Below are 21,779 nucleotides of genomic sequence, written 5' to 3'. Positions count from 1 at the left end.
TTTTTATATTTTATTTGAGCCAATTATTATTGCCTCATCGTTAGTTTATATATAAAGTCATACTAAAGCCTGGTTTTCACTTAGGACTATTTGTGTTACTAAAAAATATCAAGATTATTCAACTGTCAAAATAATCAGTAGCTTACTTGATTACCAGAATAATCATTAGTTACAGCCCTAGATTAGTTAAAATATTTCAAAATCATACTTTTTATGATTAAAAGACAAATATTTTGTCATTGAACATTTCTTAAAAATAGTATTAAAATATTGTCTCGTTCTAGGTGAACCAAGTATCTGTATTTTGTCTCATCTTGTGAGCTAAGTGTATTGTCACACCCCTAGTGTGATGTAGCTCATAATTTTCCAAGTGTATGATATAGCTATCATTCTTTAGGTCAACCATATATTCATGAAAAAAAATCAGTTTGAATAAGGAAAGCGATAACTTTGCCATAGTATCCTTTCAAATGTTAAAGTTGCCACAGTCATTGCATGCTTTGCATGTGCTGCCCCCCCACCGCCCCGCCCCCCGGAAAAAAGTTCAGGCTCAGGTTGTTTTTTGTTGCTTTAACCCCTGGTAATTGTGTCATGTTGCATAGCATTTTTGCTTTCATTGTGGACACGCAAATCATTTCCACTGAAAAGTTTGCAAACTAAAATTTTTAAAACCGTATCCAAACTCATCTCCCGTTTGGTGTGTTTCAGAGCTAGAGGAGTCCTTTGAGTTCATCATTGTGTCCCTGACGGGTCAGATGTGGCATTTTGAGGCATCTACGTATGAGGAAAGAGAACTCTGGGTTCAGGCCATTGAGAGCCAGATATTTGCCAGTCTACAGTCCTGTGAGAGCAGCAAGAACAAGGTAAGATGTGTTCATTTAGGTACCGTGGAAATAGGTTAGTATGCCTTATGTACCCTTCTGCTCTTTTCAAACTGTGATATCTGAATTGTTATGTCACATAGTCTCGATTAGGAAGCCAGAGTGATGCAGTGACCATCCAATCCATCAGGAATGTGAGGGGAAACAGCTTCTGTGCAGACTGTGACGCCCCCAGTGAGTAAAACATTGTGACGGCACCCATTTCTGAACAAGCGAGTCTATAATTTTATTATATCCTATGTTTGTCTTTTCCTTTGTTGTATAGTGGCATGAGGTATAATGTGATAAAGTACTTTAAAATAATAAAAAATAAAGAAAAATAAAATTTTAAAAATGTAATAATTTAATAAAAAAAGTTTTTCAGACATGTTTCTGTTTTGTTAAACATTAAAATAATTAAAAATAATAGAAAGAAATAATAGAAATAATAGAAATGAAAAAAAAATTCAGGCTTTTTTTGGGGGGGGTAGTTTCACCCACATTAATATAATAAAACATAATTAAAAATAACATTTAAAAAAATAATAATTTTTCAGACATTTGGGGGGTAGATTCACAAACTTTAAAATAATAAAATAATTGTAAAAATATGTAGAAATAAAATCAATTATGTAAAAAAAAAATATATATTTTTGTTGGATAGTTTCAGATTGTCATTGCCGAAAATGACCCATCAGACCACACTTATAGCATATCAGAGTTTGAATTGCATAAAATGTAATTTTGATAAGGAAAACTGAATTGTAATTGTCTCTGACCCTCAGATCCAGACTGGGCCAGTCTGAACCTCGGCGCTCTGATCTGTATCGAGTGCTCCGGGATGCACAGGAACCTGGGCACCCATCTGTCCCGCGTACGGTCTCTGGACCTGGACGACTGGCCTGTGGAGCTCAGCATGGTGATGACGGCCATCGGGAACGCCATGGCCAACAGCGTATGGGAGGGCTGTGTGGAGGGATACACCAAACCCGGGGTGGACAGCACCAGGTGGGTCACCTGTCCAAAGCATTAGCTGGTAGCCTTGAAAACAAGATTGTTTTAAAAGTCAAAAATTCATCGTGACAAGATTCTTTTCTCCCAGGCCCTATGAATTGAAGTAATGTTTATAATAGATTTGTTAACTAATCAAGTTATTAGCCAAGTTTCCATCCAGTTTGCTAGCAACGTTCCTTTTAGGGCTGAACGATTAATTGCATTTGCGATAATATCGCGATATGAAAAAACACGATTTTTCAATCGCAGAGGCTGCGATTACACGGGCACGTGACACGCGAGAGTAAAGAGGTGTGTTCGACTTGAAGATCAGATCATGTATGACATCAAAGTACGGCCAGAGAAAGCATAAGGAGACGTCCGCGCTCTCTTATAGCTCTGGCAGTACTTTGATGACACACCCATCGGTCTAAGCAGCGCTGCTTCAAGTCGAGCGCGGGCCATAAGCAGAAAAAGAAAAGAAATAAAACGGTAAACAGCAGCGGTAAAAAGGACGTAACTTAGAATGGGAGATGGATCGGTTTGTGAAAGCGAAGAGAAAAGCCATAGATGAAGTCGCACAGACCCAGGCAGGTGCTGGTCATTCAAAAGCTAAATGCAGAAAATATGACGAGGCATATCTTGCTCTCGGCTTCACTCACCGTGTCTATACTATACCAAACGCTATAGTTGTTCGTCGCGCCGCTACAGCTCTCCAGGGTTCTACAGTGCGACCATTTCAGCCGCATTTGCGACTGAAAACTACTGCGTGCGACTATGAAAAAAAATTAGGAGCTTCAAAGGTTGTTAAATAAAAATGTCATTCATATCAATTCATGCATCACCTAATTTCATGGTAACATATAAGCCTGGCCTACAGAAAAGGACATTTATGTTTAATCTATCTAATAGTGTGTTGGTCATACTATACAATGATTTATAGCTTGTCTTTGTTGAATAATACAGAACATAAAGAGCTTTAAAAAAATAATTTCATATTAAATCGCAATCGCAATATTGGTAAAAAAAATCGCAATTAGATTATTTTCCAAAATCGTTCAGCCCTAGTTCCTTTCTATTTTGCAGAAGTTTAAAACCAAAATAGCAATATGGCTTAGTGCTTTCATCAAATTGCAAAGACTGCAATTTAATTAAATATATGTTCTACATGTTTCAGAGTGAAATGTGGCACCGTGTTGTTTAACACGTGAGCAGCTCGTGTTCTGGTGTTTTCAGTGTCTCAGAGCAGCTTGGTTCACAGTAAATGCTGCTCCACATGAACTCCATGTCTGCATCTGTTCTGAGTTTGGGTCACTTAATAGTGTGAAATTATTATTATTTTATTATTATTATTACTCTATTGTTAAATTGTCTAAATTGTGCAGCTCTAAAACAAGCACAGCAAATCTGGAGCATTTTTAAAAATTGCATTGAAAATTGTTTAACAATTCAAAAATTAAATAAAAAAGAAGGTTTAAAGGCTTCCTGTGTATTTCTGCCAGAATAAAAGCTTGATGGTTTAAAATTTGAAAATGAATTAAGACATTCATAAATATTACTATTAGTGTGAAATTATTTGTATTATTATTATTACTCCATTTTTTTACAGTGAAGAATTAAAATCTTAATCTCTTGTTTTAATTTAATAGTAAAAAAAATTTTAATATTTTTTTTTTAAATGCATTAAAAATTATAATATAAAAACTTGATAGTTTAACATTCGAAAATGAATTAAGACATCCATACATATTACTATTAGTGTGAATTTGTATTATTATTATTATTATTACTCTTTTTTTTTTTTTTACAGTGAAAAATTAAAATAGTAATCTCTTGTTTTGTTTAATTTTTTATTTAATAGTTTAATAGTAATAATTTTTGGCTAAATTGTGCAGCTCTAAAACAAGCACAGCAAACCAGGATCTTTTTAAAATTGCATTAAAAATTGTTTAGCAATTTAAAAATTAAACAAAATAGAAGCTTAAAAGGCTTCCTGCATATTTCTACCAGAATAAAATCTTGATGGTTTAACATTCAAAAATCAATTAAGACAGCCATAAATATTAATATTAGCTTGAGAATATTTTATTATTATTATTTTTATTATTAATTAAATAGTAATATCTTATTTTCTTTATTTTTTTATTTAATAGCAATAATTATTATGATAATAACCATTATAAAATAATATAATATAATAATTTTTGGCTAAATTGTGCAGGTCTAACACAAGCACAGAAAACCTGGAGCTTTGCATTAAAAATTGTATTAAAAATGGGCATTTTTATCAGAACAAATGCAATTTGATATTTTTCTTCCTAAAATTTTGTAACCCTAGTTTATTCTTTACAAAACATTTTTCAATTTTACAACAATAATCTTGAAACAATTAATCTTAAAACTTGAATGGAAACATAATTTTTTTTTTTCCTAAATCATTGCCTGAATACAAGCTTGTGGTCAATTTGAATAATGTTTGGACTTCTTAATGAGGCTCTATAAATGTTTCATGTATTAAAAACTCAAAGAATGCTTTGTTTTGCGTAGTCAGACATCAAACATGGCGGCTGTAAGTATTTAAGAAAGTGAAGTGTAGTATTTGAAGATTGAACTCTGTTCAGGATGTGGAAGCATATTCAATAAGCATCACATCCAGTGTCAGTTCCATGATCAATGACTGGATTGTGTCGGAGTCTTCACCCAATCATCGCTCCATTAGTGCTGTTTGAAGAAGATGAGATGTTTCAGGAGATAATAGGGTCCATAGACCATTGTCTGGAGCTGCTCACCTGCTCCGCTTCCAGGCGATGTCTCGAGGTGTTTCCCGCTTTAAGCCTGACACACTCGCTCACATTCCCAATCAATGACCTGGAGAAAAGAGTGTTTTTGGTGGCAATTAAGGACACTATTACAGTCCCAAACCACTCCCCTTGGGGCTGAACTGAGAGCTCTCAGTGGCTCTGACAGCTATCCATCACTCAGAGGGGTGTATCAGTCACTCCTGAGGGTACACGGCATGCGCTTTGGTCTAATGCATCATAATGCAGGATTTATTTTAATGCTGCTGAACTCTGACTTATGCCTTTATCTGTTAGATCAGGCTGAGACATGCTGTTGGACGATACCAATATGTATAGCGCATAATTTGTTATGCATATTTGTGTTACAAACATGAATGATGCCTAAAAGTATGTGGCTTGATGAGGAGAGCTGTGCTGATACTTTTCTCAGCATCTGAACGTATCATTTTTGCCTAGTGCATGATTAAACAGGTCAAAGCAGTCCTACAGATTTAAATTGAAGGATGCCATAGCTAGAGACTTCAAAATTATTGAGGCTAATATTATGAATTTATTTAAAATTTTCATTTATTTATTTTTTACATTTTTGTTCAAACTAAAAGCAGTTTGAGAAAACCACATTTAAAGGTGCTATGTAAAAGAAAGCTGTATGTATTTATTTATTTAAGACTGGTATTATAAATGTATTCTGTTTTTAGGATATCTATTAATTGTATATTATATTCCTCTGAGGGGTTGGCATCATCTCTTCTCAGGTGTTCTGGATCCAATTATGTGTGTCTCTGCCTGTGTATTCATTTACCTTTGTTTACCTGCTGTACTATCTGTTTACAAGACAGTGGAGTGACCTGCTGCTTCATAGTATGCAAGTCAGCGTCAGGATTTCCCTCAGTGGAGAGCGTGAACAAAGATGTAACAGCTGCCCTACAAAAGAGTGAGAGTGCGTGCAGCAGATAGCGTGTAAAGGAAGATGGCCCTTTCCATCTCCTCACCACCCGGAGTGCTTCAGCTCTCTGTCTCTGTTCTTTTCTCTCACTCGGCGGCGAGTGATGGCTCACAGTTATCTATTGAGTGCTTGGTGGGCTGCAGCCGAGTGCTTTTGACTTGATGAAAGATTATTGATGCTGATATCCCCCTCACACTTCAGTCGTCAGGACGGGATCACTGCCGGAGGAGGGAATGTTTTTCATTGTCAGGAGAATCTGATGGTTCACGGCATTCCTCCATTTCTCCCGTTCTCTCGCTCGCTCGCTCACTCATTCTCTCACCCGCTCGGACAAAAACTGAAAATCTCATTACCGTCATAACTGATTTTCCTCAGCCAAAGAGTAATGGGTGAAACATGGTGTGTATTCAGAGTGCACATTTATTCAATATGTAGTCATCAGGGAGCATTTGTTTATTTTTTTCACAATTTGACAATCATTACTGGTGTAATTTGATTGTATGTACTGTATATGTGTGGTATATATTACATTTTACAAGCTTTACAAGAAATTTGAAAGCTTCAGTTTTGCTAAAGATGGTGAGTGAAAACGCAGATTTCCTGAGTCATGATTTGAGTGTGTTTTCGGTGCACGTTGGTCATTCACTCATTGGTATGAATGGGTCATTTGGACGGTCAATTATATATGTATCATCAAAATGTGGTTTGACATCAGTGAGATGAGTAATCGGGCTCGTTTTACCGTCGTGCAGTCAGGCAGGATTGATTTAAAACTCATCACGGAGGTGAAAAGTAACATCCGAGTGAGGGTGACAAGTCTTGCCGTAATGGCCTCTAAGATAATTGAAGTTCTCAGGAACGGTAGACATTTTAGAAATATAATTAAACTTATTTATTTTACAGCACTTTTTTTTATTATTATTAATTCTGTATTAATTAAGTTCGAAATTATAGAAATGTATTAATTTGGATTAATTTTAATTTTTTTAAATTGCATTAATTCTGTTTAAGTGCTCATGATCATTTTAAATGATAAGTTATTGAAATGTTTTTGTTTTGTTTGTTTTACGAAATTTTTCTTTCATTTTATTTTTTCTTCTTAATCATGAAAGTTTAAAATAAAAAATGTTTTATATTGCATAATGTTTTACAATTTATTCTAAGCAAAACTAAAATGTAAAAGTATGCATATTTATTTAAATGTATTTATTCTGCATTTTTATATTTATTCCAAGTTTAAAATCATAGAATTTATTTAAACATTAATTTTACATTAATGCCGTTCAAGCTCAAGTTAAAATTTGTTGGTTTTTATTTTACTTATTAATATTGCAATTAGTTTACTTATTAATGCTATTACAGTAGAGCTGGGGGGTTTTTTATACAAATTGAGGGAAATTTTGGCCAATTTTTGCCTTTGAAATGACTGTCAGCTTGCTTCAATTTACTGAATTCACCCTATATTTGACCAAAAAAGTCAAACATAATTATGTTTTCTCCCACCCAAATTTCTGTTATTGTACCGAATCCAGCTTTGACTTGGAAACCCAATGCGTGTCTGCTGATGTGTTTCCAGCTGTTGAAATTCTAAATATTGTTTTAATTATTGAGCAGCGTCAATCGATCATGGAGCTCTGTAGGTACTCTATTAAGCAGATTGATAGATTTATGATAGATTTGCACAGTTTTGTCATGAATTCTGCTGTGGCCATCCATCTTGCTGGGGTAGAGAGGACAGAGGCGCTGCAGAGGTCGGCTCATCCGAGGCTCTTTAGGGCTTAAATTAGAAATTGGCAGTTGCGTGTGTTTTCATGTCGACTCTAATTGCCTGGCACCTGTGTGCCACAAGACTGAGAGAATTCCTTCAGTTGTTGGTGAGACGGGATGCTGACGATTTATACACGTCTGGCTTTGATTTGAATCGCTTGCGACAGATTATTGCTCTTATAACTCGGTTTAAACTAATGTATAATGTTGAGTTTTAACATTTATGCTAATTAAGCACTAAGATATGTTTATATCTGTATCTGTAGCAGGGTTATTAACTAAAACTAAAAGAATTTTTTTTTTTAATTAAATAAACTTTCATTACATGAAATACAATATTTAAAAAAATATGTATATTTATTTATTTATTCATTTAAATGTATTTTTAATCATTTTATTTCAGTTAATTGCCAAAGCAACATTTCCCATTTTCTTTGAGTTTTATCAGATGTAGGATGCTGAATAAACAATCAATTAAAAAAATTAATGAAACTTTCATTTAAAACAAATAATAAACATAAGAACTAATTAAAAAAATATGAATAAAAACTGCTATATCTCAGTGATACTGAAGTAAATCTGTTATGTATCTGTCTATCTGTATCTATTTATATATGATGAAGTCTCTCTTTATTTTCCTCCTTTTCTTTGCTCTTTTGTGGCTGGACTGAAAGAGATAGCGATTGTGCGTCTCACACACACACACACACACACACACACACACACGATGCCCTTCGGCCAGAGCAGGTAATAGCTCTGATGATCCTCCAGTTTGTTTCAGAAATAATTTGCCGTTGCGTCTTGGCTACAGGGCAGTGGCACTAATACAAATGAATCACTTCACTAACCTCCTTCCCCCTCTTACACGCCGTCAATCCTTCCTCTCTTTCCCACCTGTGCTCTTTTCTCTTTCGTTCTTTGCTTTCCATTACTGTTTTTTCACCTATGTTGCAGTGTTTCTTGCGTGTGAACAGAGCTTCGTGTGGGTTCAAATGTTGTTTTGTTTCCATTAATGGAAAAATAATGCAAGTGTTGTTAGTTTTGGCCAATCGGGTGAGAGCTAGTGTTTGATTGACAGCTCAGTTATAAAGTAATATATGGTGACAGTTGATTAGACACTAGAATGATGTTTAATGGCATATCGTGTTTGATAAGGACTAATACAAAAATCGTTCTTCTCAGTATTTACAAAAACTGTACAATTAGACCGAGCAATAGTGCAGTTTACACTAAGGATGAGGGTTCACTAAAGGTTTGAGTTCAGTTTCAGGAATCGAGCATGATTATAAATACATCAGCACATATAGACGGCTGACTTAAATACTGGAATGATAAATGTTTTACATCATGAATTGCTTTTGCTGTCCCACATTATCTTTTTCCCTTCTAGCAATGGAAATATGTTTTGCTCTCATGTGGTACATTTTTCAAAGTATTGTTTGTGCGCTCATAGCCTGCTGCAGAAAATGTATTCAAGATAAGAAATCAAAATGTTTACGATGGTCAGATGATTGGCTGCTTTTTTTTTCATATTTGTGGCAAATGGTCATTCAAATAAATGTTTTTATTTCATAAAATGATCATGTTTATAATTATTTTTATATATGAAATCCGGTAGTATGTCAGTAGTAAAAATCTCTATATTATCTATAATAAGGTTTCCATTGTAAACCTAAAATGGATGTTTGTGACTTTTTTTAGCTTCACAACACATTGCCAACTGATTGATAAGGAGTTGTGTTTGAATATTTAATGTTGAATATTTTGCATTTAACGATTATTATATATATTTTTTTAATATTACAAATATGATCATGATTTTATGGAAAAAAAAAACGATGCATTTTGGAAAACAGGGCGTCCTAAACAGCAAGTGAGTGATTAAATGTCACATTTGTCGGTCCAGTACAGACATTTGTTTGCATTTATTTGGTCAAAAATACAGGAAATATTGTGAAATATTATTACAATTTAAAATAACTGTTTTCTATTTGAATACATATTAAAAGGTAATTTATTCCTGTGATGCAAAGCTGAATTTTCAGCATGATTACTCCAGTCTTCAGTGTCACATGATCCTTCAGAAATCATTCAAATATGCTGATTTGCTGCTCAAGAAACATTTCTTATTATTATCAGTGTTGAAAACCGTTGTGCTGCTTCATATTTTGGTAGAAACCATCATACATTTGTTTTTCCAGAATCCTTTTATGAAGTTCTTTTAAGTTCAAAAGAACAGCATTTAAAATTGGAATCTTTTGTAACATTATAAATGTCTTTACAGTCACTTTTGATCAATTCAATGCATTCTTGGTGAATAAAAGTATGAATTTCTTAATTTAAAAAAATAACACACTCAGTTTGGGATATGGTTCATTAAAACATTTTTGCACACAGTTTTAGCATTTTATTTGAAGCACAGAATCAGATGGGCTCGTGTGGTAGAAACAGTAAAGCTCTGTTTGTGTGTGTTAAGTGTCCAGTCATTCATAGCACTGTCTCACTGCAAACACACTCCCCCTTTCTCTCTTTCTTTCTCTCGTCCTCCCTCTCTCTGCTTTACAAACACTCATTCCCTGCTGGGAGGGTGGTTGGGATCTGTTTGATGTGTCTTTTGAGAGTTTCAGGGGGTTGTTTTGTGTTTGTGTGTGCCGGCGAGGCCCCTTCCTCTGAGCCCCACTTACCTCCATGAACCCATTCACTTCCTGGCCCTGCGCTCCGATTGGTCGTTTGGTGAAGACGGCATTCACCTTCCTCCACGCCCTCGTCATTTGTGTCTCAGATGGTCCACTGTCACTTGCATGTCCAATTGTTTCCAAGTCTTCCTGGAGAGACGCCTCCCCCTCGAGTGTGCGCTACATAGGGACCCTCTCATAAATCCCTGTGTGCTGTTTAGTGTGGGTTGAGTAATTGCCCTGTTGTTTCTTCCTCCGTATTGGAGGTCATTCATGTGTTCCTGATTCTCTGGGCCAGGCTACAGGAATCCTTTTCCCGTTTCTGTGATCATTAGGGTCAGGTGATGCTAGAAAAGCTCTTGTAAAACCTCGACTTAATACCTCACTCCAGCTGACCTCATGATATATATTGTTGCATGTTTTTCATTTTCTAGTCTAAATGAAAACATTTGTAACTGTATTTTGAAGTGAACATTATTATCCAGCAGGAAATCTTTAGTGAGACTTGATTTTATCCATCACTATTTGTTGTGAAAAGTGGGCTGTAATATATCAACTTTGGTTATGTCAGCATAAAGTGATTTTTTGTTTTCAAAACATTTTTGTATTTCAGCATTTAAGTATCACATTTTTATATATTTTTAATAATTATATAAGATATATTTGAAGTATTATATTAATATTACATTTGACATGTTATTATTAATATGATTATATTTGAATGTTTATTTTTATATTTCAAAAGTATTTATAATAAAATATATTTATATTAATTGTGATACATAAGTGTAAATATTTCAAAATCAAGTGAAAAAAGTGTAATTATATTAAATTGATATTATTTTCTTTGATTATGTCAGCAGAAAATAACTTTTGTTTTCCTTTTGATTATAACTAATTCAGTTGTTTTTAATTTGTTCATATATTTAATTATACTATATATTTTTTTAAAAACATTTAGAATTAAGTGTATTTATATTAAATTGATAATATTTTTTATGTCAGCAGAAAAGAACTTTTGTTTTCCTTTTGTTTATAATTAATTCAGTTGTTTTTAATTTGTTCATATATTTATTTATATCATTTTTTTTTTTTTTAACATTTAGAATTAGTTGTATTTATATTAAATTTATCATATTTTTTATGTCAGCAGAAAATAACTTTTGTTTTCTTTTTGTTTATTGTTTATTAAGTTATTTTTAATTTGTTTATATATTTATTTATATTATATTTCAAATAACATTTAGAATGCATATATTGATATTAAGTCGATAATATTATTTTTCTTCGATTATGTCAGCAGAAAAGAACTTTTGTTTGTTTTTTAGTTTTTACGTATTTACACTATACGTATTAATTTTATTTGTATACATATATTTATGTAATTTAAATATATTTGTACACAATTGAAATATTATTAATATTACAAATATACATTTTACAACGTATTATATTTTAATGTTTGTTATTAAATTTCAAAAACATTTATAATTAAGTGTATTTATATTTATTTAATTATTAATATTTACGTTTTATTAATTTTAATAACTTTTTGATTAAAGATAACCTTTTTTCTTAAGAATAATGTGCACTTATCAGTCATGCACAATAAAACATTAAGAAAGTAAATGGGGTCAGCACTAATTTCATGTTGACTGATGATTTATTATTGAGTGACATTATTAAGTGTTAATGTTATTGTTGTTCCCTTTGAAGCAGTTAACAGCATTTAAAGTCAAGTTGCATATAAAGAGTACTTGGTCTCCTTTTCAGGCTTATAGTCTCTCTCACACTCGAGTCCCCTGATGTCCCCCAAGCAACCCTGATATTCACTGCAAATATGTGTGTATGTGTGTACCAGTGTGTGTGTGTGTGTGTGTGTGTGTGTGTGTGTGTTTCCTGAATGTGGTTTTCTCCCCCTGCAGAGAGAATCTTCCCTCCATCACATCACTCTTCCCTGGCCTCTTCGTCCCTCCCTCGCTTTTGACACGCTAAAGCTGCACATTTTATTTTTCTTCCTCCTGCCGAGAGGAAGTGTCTTTTCATGGCTTCTCGGCTTTCTCCCATAAACCCCTCCACACAGTGCCCTGTGTTTGGATTGGGTCTCCATTTCAAACAAAAGTCTGAGGCGGGATTACCAGCCCCTCTCTTCCTCTCTTTCACACTTCTCCTTTCAAGTGGCAGTGTCCGGGGGATTTGAGAAGCCTGTTGCTGCTTCTGAAATCTTCCTCCTTCCTTTTCAAGGACAGGTGACCGTAAACTGACTGAGAGAACATTTAAAAGCTTCATAAAGCACTGTCAATAGGAACTATTCGGATCAGTTGTGTATAGATGCTTAAATACATGCAAAATCTTCCCCGAGTGTACTGATATCTTATAAATCTCATCTCAAATTTATAGAAACAGTTTAGCAATTTTCATTAATCTGAGCCTCACATACCAAAGCAGTTATTTTATTTTATTTTGAATTTGGAAAGATAAAATAAAGCTCAAAAAATACAAAGGAGTACCTCATTCATTTTATTTTATTTAATTTCAAATGTGGACAGATGTCATAAAGCTCTAAAAACAACATCAAAGTACCTTATTTTTTTATTTTACTTTATTTTATTTTGAATGTTGACAAATATTGTGTATTAAAATAAAAAATAAGGTACTGTTTGTTTGTTTTTATTTTATTTTACATTCAAAGTGAATGTGGACAGATGTCATAGAGCTCCTAAAAATAACTTTATTTTATTTTAGCATTTTATTTTAGCATTTATTTTATTTTGTTATTTTATTTTATTATGAATATGGACAGATATCATAAAGCTCCAAAAAACAACAATAGAGGACCTTATTTTATTTAATTTTATTATTTAATTTTATTTTTTTTTTTTTTTTTTTGGACATGTACCATAATGCTCCAACGTTTTTTGGTCTTTTTTTATTTATTTATTTATTTATTTTGTTTTTGGTTTTTTGTTTTGTTTTGTTTTGTGTGAGGACAATACCAAAATGTTTTGAGACTTCTCATGCTAGATTTCATGTCAGTCAAACATCATTGGTTCTTGACTTTCTTAATTGATCGTCATTGATGTCAAACCTGGCTCTGTTCATCTTAATGCAGATTTTATCTGTACCTCACGGAAATCAATCATGTCTACAAAGGACTTTGAATAGTGCACAAATCGTATGGCCCACTTTTATGGTTCCTTCATGATCATTTAGGGAGTTTGACAGGAAAACAGCAGCGTAATCATTCATCAAAACATCTCCTTTTGTTTTCTACTTAAGAAAAGAAAGCCACACAAACTACATTTTCACTGCATTAAATGTCACTGTTAGTGACCCTGTAAATGAATCTGTCCTTCAACTTGTCAAAAGTGATTCTCCCTCGTTAAACTAGTGTAAACTCACCCTCCTCCACTTTAAACCGCTCTCCTCCTGGAGTTTAAGAGTCGCCCACCCTCTTAAACCCCTGCGATGGCATGGTGGGTTTCCTGTAAAGAATTCAGATGAAGAGAGAACAACAGGGTGGGTCTCCTCAGAAGAAAAACAAGCTTTGAAAGATTGACTGCTGAAGTAGGAGGGGAGGGAGGCTAATTATACACACACACACACACACACACACACACACTCAGTCTCTCTCTGAAGAACGATTCACGGTGCCCAGAGTCCATTCAATTGCTCTCTGCCTTGTTCACAAAGACCTGTCAGGATTTTGAGGGAAACGGCATTAAAGATGTGGCTTACTTAATTAGCTCATGCCATCGTTGCCGAAGTGACTTAAACAACACTTGCTCGTACACACGCGATTGTCTTCGGCGGAATGTAATGGTGGCACGGGATAACAGATTATCAGTTTGGAGATGCCACAACATTTGTTCTGCTTCATAAAGCCGGTGTTGTTCAGCATAAGAGTGCACTTCTGAAACGCAGAGATGTAGCCGCTGACTGGAGTCATTTCATTAGACGTTAAGTGGTTCCTTTTAGTGTTTTAGGTCAAGTTTGTTTGGATGCTTTTCTTTTTAATTTTTTAAAGGCATATTATACCTCCTGTAAGACACTGATTACAGACCGTTTAAATGATTTGCAGATTTAGATTTGTGCGTTTTTTGATGGAAATGTGAGTGGAGCTTGTTGACATGATGATGGGGTGTCAAACGTAAGCTTTTCCTCCTCTGTCCTTCAGATTTCTTTTGCTTTTTGGGATGAAATGCTAGTGAGTGTGGTTGAGACGTACGAGTTCGTCCCCCATCAGAGGAAGTGTGTTGTTTGAGGATAATAAAGGGGCGTGGCTTCATTTACACTCCCGTCATACCGCCAATCACTGCTGCTTCCATTTAAATGTAAGTTTTAGTCTTTGGCTTTACATAAATAAAATACTCTCAGCACTTGTTTTGCTGCTTTTTGTGTTGATTCTTATGCAGAACTGCCATAAAACATTGTCTTTGCAGCATTAAGGTAGATATAGATTATTCAATTATGAAAGAAAAAAAAACATCAGTATGTAAATTAGCAATGACTAACATTAAGGCACTAATTTTAATCTTAAATTTAATGTCTATAGTTTACAAAAACCTGACGTGAATAGCAGCTGAGACTGAAATTATCTACCGAACAAAGTTGCAGAGTAATTAAAATTCTTTGTAAGATTTTGTATAATAATGTGATATTATATTTATATTTTAGATATTATATGAATTAAATGCATTAAATTATATATAAAATGCAAATAGAAAAACAGAAGTATTTCAGATATATGTTTTATGTTTTTATATGTAATATAAAATATTTATATTACATTTTCAGCTTTTATAAAAAGTTATTTGGAGCAATTGTATACTTTTATGTAATATTTTATGTAATAATGTGATAATATATTAGATATTATGTCACTTAGATATTATGTCATGTTATTTGTATATTGTTATTGTTATTCTTATATAAACATTACATTGCATTAAAACATACATTGCATTAAAACATACATTGCATTAATATATATATATATATATACATTTTTAATGCATTTAATGGAAATATACATTTTATTGAATTTCTAGCATCTAGCATATATTTATTATAATAATTTATGTAAGATTTTATGCAATTATGTAAGTTCACATATACTGTATGTGCTTTTAATGCAAATATAAAAATATAAATTGTATTTGGCTAAATATTACATGTTTGTTAATATTATTAAATCATATTAAAATATTAAATACTTAATTATTAAATTAGTAAAATTTATTTAATTTCCAGCTGTGTGTGTTCTTTTTTTCTTTTACTCAATTAATTACTAATTAGTCACTCAACTTTGTAATTATGAAAATTTAAATGTACACTCTAAAAAATGCTGGGTTAAAAAGGGACAAACCCAGCTATTGGGTTGTTTTGACTCAGCAGTTGGGTTGTTTTGAGTCAAAACAACCCAACCGCTGGGTTTGTCCCTTTTTAACCCAGCATTTTTTAGAGTGTATGAAGAATATTAGTACAGTGATGATGACTATACAGTATGTAGACTTACAAGTGTATATTTCATTAAGAATAATTCAATACTAGCCACTCCATTCTCATCTACACTGTAGCTGTCATTATTTCTGTCATTTCTCTCTATCATCTTGTTGGTTTGTTGCCATCAACATTAGCGCTGTGGTTCTGGTTCCGTGTCGTCTCGGGGGAATCTCTCCAGACTCTCTTTACCTCCATCAGCTCTCTCTCACTCAGTCTCTTCTGTGTCACTCACCCCGGCGAGGCAAACAACAGCTCCTTTCTGCTCCTCTTATCACCCGCCGCGCGGGGTCAGCGGGTCAGACCGCCACCGAGCATGCTCAGATCCGCTCGTATCGATTTTAATTTAGCACCGTGCCCCTCGCCATCGCCGTGAATGCCAGCAGAAGAGAGGAGAGGGGGCGGCCGGGTGATAGAGAGGGATAGATAGAAGTCTGGTGCGCGCTGAAGAGTTGGACTCCATTCTCTGGTCCGAGTGTGTCTCTTTCAGCCTTTTTCTTTGGGTCTTCGATCTGGCGGGCTGCCGGCGGCCCCCTAGAGGGTTGAGGGGCCAGTGTTGAGAGGGCCTCCTTTGTGGGGATTCACCGGGCAGGACTGACAACACTGACAGCGGCGATAAAAAACGCGGCATCCTCCCAACGCACACACTCCTGTATTGTCCACGATAGACATGCTGTTCACAATGTGTAACCTTTCGATAGCCAGACAGACTTTAACCCTCTAGATTCTGATGGAAACCGGTCTAAGGGAAGTTAAGGCTGAGGATGTGTGATTTGTACGTTTAACCTGCTTCCCTTGTGACCTCTGTCATAATCAGAACTGAATTACTCTGGACTTCCTCGAAGTCAAAGATACGATTATGTCAGAAATTCAGACTCTGCAGGGACTGTCGTGTATTCATAAGTCCCAAAGTTTATCTAATGTATCAAAGTCACATTTAACCAGTGATTGTCAAAGTAGGAGAAAGACTGATATTAGGACTGGGCGAATTTATACACTATAATATTATAGGCATTAAATACACTGCATTATTTAAAGCATTATTATTATAAAGCATTTAATGCAAATAAAATATAAATAATATATAGCTTAAAATTGTCAGCCTTATACACATATATCATTGAATATTGTTAAATATCCTATAAATGTTTAATGTTATATATTTATTCTATTTATTTGTAATCAGTTTATCCAAACTGATTGCACTGTATTTTATGTACAATATTTTTTATTCCTAACTGTATTGTCATTTTAAATTAATTTTTAAATAATTTTAAAAATGTTTAAATGCCTTGTTTTTATTGTTGTGATTATTTTTTAGGATTATTTTAATTCCTTTTATATGTAAAGCACTTTGAATTACCATTGTGTATGAAATGTGCTATATAAATAAACTTGCCTTGCCTTTGTGGAAAATTATTTGTAACATGAATTTCTATTGTTTTGTTCATTGAACGAATGAACTAAACAATAGAAAAATATATATGTGATGAATATAATATATAATATAAAATTAACATTTACACACATATATATATATATAGCATCTTGATATGCCACACCTGTGAGGTGGATGGATTATCTCGGCAAAGGAGAAGTGCTCACTAACACAGATTTAGACAGATTTGTGAACAATATTTGAGAGAAATAGGCCTTTTGTGTACATAGAAAAAGTTTTAGATCTTTTGAGTTCAGCTCATGAAAAATGGGGGCAAAAACAAAAGCGTTGCGTTTATAATTTTGTTCAGTGTATATATATATATATATAAGGAAGAAAATTTATAGATTTTTTATTTATATACTCATTTTAAAGGCATTAAAATTTTAAAGCATTATTATTATAAAGCATTTAATGCAAATATAAAATATAAATAATATATCTAGCTTAAAATTGTCAGCCATATACACATGTATCATTGAAAATGGTTAAATATCCTATACATTTGTTATTTTATACATTTATTCTATTCATTTATTTATAAATTGTGGACAACATGCCTTAATTGTGTAACTTGATATTTATTGTTTAGTTCATAAAAATAGTTTTTTTAAAAATTGGTAAAATTTCTGAAAGTAGAAAAATATATATGCAATTAATATAAAATAATATACTAAATATATGATAGATAGATAGATAGATAGATAGATAGATAGACAGACATAGCTATAGATAGATAATTTATTTAAATTTATATAACAAAACCTAGTACTAAGCAGCAATATTTACCTACATACAGTTTTGCTAAAATATTCTAAAATGTGGATTTTATAAATTGATTTAGTTGATTCAGAGTTTTGATTTGATTCACTACACTGGAATGGTGTTAGCTATCAGGATGACCACTGATAAACAAAGCCGTGTGTTTACAAGAATAAAAAGTTGAGCTCTGTTTGTGTCCTGATTCTCAGGGAAGAGAAGGAGCGCTGGATCCGGGCGAAGTACGAGCAGAAGCTGTTCCTGGTGGGGCTTCCTCAGTCAGACGTGCCGCTGGGACAGCAGCTCCTGCGGGCCGTGGTGGAGGACGACCTGAGGCTGGTGGTTCTCCTGCTGGCCCACGGCACCAAAGAAGAGGTCAACGAGACGTACGGGGACGGAGACGGACGTACCGCCCTGCACCTGTCCTGCGCCATGGCTAACGTGGTCCTCACGCAGCTGCTCATCTGGGTAAGAACTCGCTTTTTGGAAGCGCCTTTTGTTCACAAGTGTTCGTCCATCATTCATTTCCTCCTCTGTTTCAGTATGGCGTGGACGTGAAGAGTCGCGACGCCCGCGCTCAGACGCCCCTGTCCTACGCCCAGCGAGCAGGAAGTCAGGAGTGCGTCGACATCCTCATCCAACACGGCTGCCCCGGCGACGCCGGCGGAGTGTCGACGCCCACAGCCACCCGACACAATCCCAACATCAACAACAACGCTCGGTGCGAGCTGAACCGTAGTGTTAGCATCATGTGATCGTGGCTCGCAGTGTCTCTAGTGTCTCTTCTCAAAGATGTTGGTGTTCCCATAGATGCTGCTCTCGTTAAATGGCATCATTTCCCTCAGCAGTACAGTACGTCTTTATTAGGAAACTGTGCGTAGTGCCACATGTGTCACGTAAAGCCATTACCCTCATGACGACTTCCTGTGACCAATGTTAGCGTGCAGCGAGAATTAGCAGTGTTAACATTATCAATGCATTATCAATGTGTTGTTTTTAAGCTGAAGAAAATGATGTTTTTAAGGATCCTTTCTTGTGTGTGTATAGAACAAAAAAATGAAATGATGGGCAACAGGTTCTAAACAAAATAAGTTTTGTTTTTTAGGTGCATCAGTTTAAAAATAATCGGACAACAGTAATGGATCCTCCGCTTTGCGCCCACGCGTTTTTGTCCATCAGAACATTAAATTGTTGTTATTTACTGTCTCTCATGTCATTACAAACTTTCTTTCTTCTGCTGAATACACACACGCACACAAAAAAAAGATATTTAGAAGAATGTTGGTAACCAAAGAGTTTTGGTTCCCATTGACTTCCATTGTATTTTTTGTCGATATAATGGAAGTCAGAGGTAACCGAAACTGTTTGATTACCAACATTCTTCAAAATACATTATTTTATGTTCCACAGAACAAAGAAAGTCATATAGGTTTAGAATGACATGAGGTGGAGTAAATAATTATAGAAATTTCATTTTTGTGTGAACTATCCCATTAAATCAGTGATTTTGGTGAAACCTGTAAAGAACACGTCTGCGTACTTCACCCTAAAATCTAAAGAAAAAATATTTACTACTTTAATTTTAAGGTTTAATTGAGTGTAAAATATTTTTATTTTTTAATCACTACAAAATACTGTATTACAATAATAAGAATAATATTGACAGAATAAACAGTAAAATATGAATTAAAAAATATCCAGATGCATTTTAAAAATTAAAAATTTTGGTGGAAAAAAATGTGGGGTGGGGGTGGGGGGGGAATTCGCAATGCAAAAAATCTCAATGGTCCTTAATTTTTTAATGCTAAATATATGTTCTCGTTTTTTAATTTTCGGGTGACCTGGACATGTTTTTGTGAGTTTCACACAAAGATCTAAATGCTTCATTAAATTCAACTTAATCATGTGATTTTTTTTTCAGATTAATGCTAAAAATCATACATTTAAGTGCATTTTTCACTCAAACTTCACACTTTTAATAGGTAAATACCACCATTGTGCCCTTGAACGAAGCTCAAAAACACTAAGGCTGCTGGGTAACGCATTACCATTTGTAGCATCAGTGCAATATATCAAAACCCAAATCATCACACTCATTGCTATTTTACATTTAGCCTCTCCGTGATTGTCTTGGAAAGGCCTGATTACCTGACGAATACTGTGTTATTACGGATGCCTTGTGCGAATCATTTCTGGACCGCTCTGAAGTGGTCTTCTAACTGTTTGACACTGTCCTGCCTAATGACAGATCCATTCAGTAGCAGCGGACGGTACCGACACACTAGATTACGAAATAAGACGTTCTCGCCGTCAACTCCTTTGTTACGAGTCTAATGACCTCCACACTTGTGACGGTGTGGCTGTTTTTGTATCCATTAGAATCCAGACGTGTGTTTCTAACTGAATGGGACGGATGGGATGGTGATGTGGATTATGTACAGATGTGTGTATAAAATAGCTTTTCCTGCTCCCTCTTGCAGCTAGCTGTGTGTCGTGTGGGCAATTTCTGGATGAGATGGCCGTTATGTACCCATCTGAAACCTATCAGCCTTAACCCTCGTTTGCTAGTGTGTACGCCATCAACTTTTACTTGAAATATGAAATCATGATTAGAACTTAATATTTGGCACATGTGAGTTAAAGGGAAAGCGAGAGGAAGATGTCCTTACCTGACAGTATTTTAAGTTTACATGTTTTTTAGGTGTTTTACCTTCTAGCAGGTATGTTTTCTTTCTTATTCGAGTCAGATTTGTACATGCAACCCTCATCTAACTAAGCTTTAGGAGAATTGCCATTGATTTTAAATCCAACGGCTTTTAACATCTTTTTAAACCCGTTTTAATTCTGGAGGCTCATTCCCAATGACATGCATGGAAAGTTACCCTCTTGATCTTCATAAAGTGAACATGTATAATTTTTAAAAAATATACATTAAGTTTGGGCTCCTGTGTATTACATGAGGTTGCTAAGATGAGCTTTTGGGAATATAGCAGTTGAAAATGCAGTTGAATATTAAACACTCGCCTGTCATCCCTGCGACTGCCGGCTTATTGAATGCTGGGATGCACCCATAAAGCTCCTCAAGTAGCCGTATAGCAGAGAGAAGCACCGTTTAGTTTTAAAGTTTTTTTGGTACCTGGTTTTGGGTCTCAATGTGTCAGCATTGTCTGGCCGTTAAGGTACTTTGTGTATTATATGTACATTTGACATATTTATAAAAGCAAGATGATCTAACTAAGCTTTAGGAGAATTGCCATTGATTTTAAATCCAACGGCTTTTAACATCTTTTTAAACCCGTTTTAATTCTGGAGGCTCATTCCCAATGACATGCATGGAAAGTTACCCTCTTGATCTTCATAAAGTGAACATGTATAATTTTTAAAAAATATACATTAAGTTTGGGCTCCTGTGTATTACATGAGGTTGCTAAGATGAGCTTTTGGGAATATAGCAGTTGAAAATGCAGTTGAATATTAAACACTCGCCTGTCATCCCTGCGACTGCCGGCTTATTGAATGCTGGGATGCACCCATAAAGCTCCTCAAGTAGCCGTATAGCAGAGAGAAGCACCGTTTAGTTTTAAAGTTTTTTTGGTACCTGGTTTTGGGTCTCAATGTGTCAGCATTGTCTGGCCGTTAAGGTACTTTGTGTATTATATGTACATTTGACATATTTATAAAAGCAAGATGTAAATAATTCCTTTTGTTGTTGCTTTTATTGAGCTGTTTGATAACTTTGTTGTTTCTTTTAATTTGCCATTGTTTTTTAATTGCTCCTTCTGAACGTGATGGAGCGCTTTCATGAGAGTTAGCTGTTGTGTGATTGGATGCTTGGCTGGCTATTGACATAATAAACACTCCAATAAAATGATTTATACCATGAATGCTGAGAAAGTTTGTCATTCATTCCTTGATCATATGAAAATGTGTGCTTAAGACTGTCAAAATGTCTTCAAGCTTTATTGTGTGTTTTCTCAACTCGACACATGATCATGGAAAATCAGAATATATCTTTTTTTTATATATATTTTCATGAAA

The 21,779-nt window shown here is 34.4% G+C and overlaps 1 protein-coding gene across 1 annotated transcript in view; it reads left to right on the top strand.

The window, feature by feature from the left end:
* LOC107732092 (arf-GAP with GTPase, ANK repeat and PH domain-containing protein 3) overlaps positions 1-18,993 on the top strand; it is a 177,268-nt gene extending 158,275 nt beyond the window's left edge. Inside the window, exons 14-18 of the mRNA XM_016543339.1 lie at positions 709-863; positions 965-1,055; positions 1,646-1,868; positions 17,954-18,209; positions 18,284-18,993. Of these exons, the coding sequence (XP_016398825.1) occupies positions 709-863; positions 965-1,055; positions 1,646-1,868; positions 17,954-18,209; positions 18,284-18,496 (938 nt within the window). The 3' untranslated portion in view covers positions 18,497-18,993. The remainder of the gene's footprint in view (positions 1-708; positions 864-964; positions 1,056-1,645; positions 1,869-17,953; positions 18,210-18,283) is intronic.
* The last annotated feature ends 2,786 nt before the right edge of the window (positions 18,994-21,779 follow it).

The sequence above is a fragment of the Sinocyclocheilus rhinocerous genome, unplaced genomic scaffold (genome assembly GCF_001515625.1).
Source record: "Sinocyclocheilus rhinocerous isolate Xijiao unplaced genomic scaffold, SAMN03320098_v1.1 scaffold97, whole genome shotgun sequence".
Lineage (NCBI taxonomy): Eukaryota > Metazoa > Chordata > Actinopteri > Cypriniformes > Cyprinidae > Sinocyclocheilus > Sinocyclocheilus rhinocerous.
Note: the sequence above shows the minus strand (reverse complement) of the source record. Positions and strands in the feature narration are given on the sequence as shown.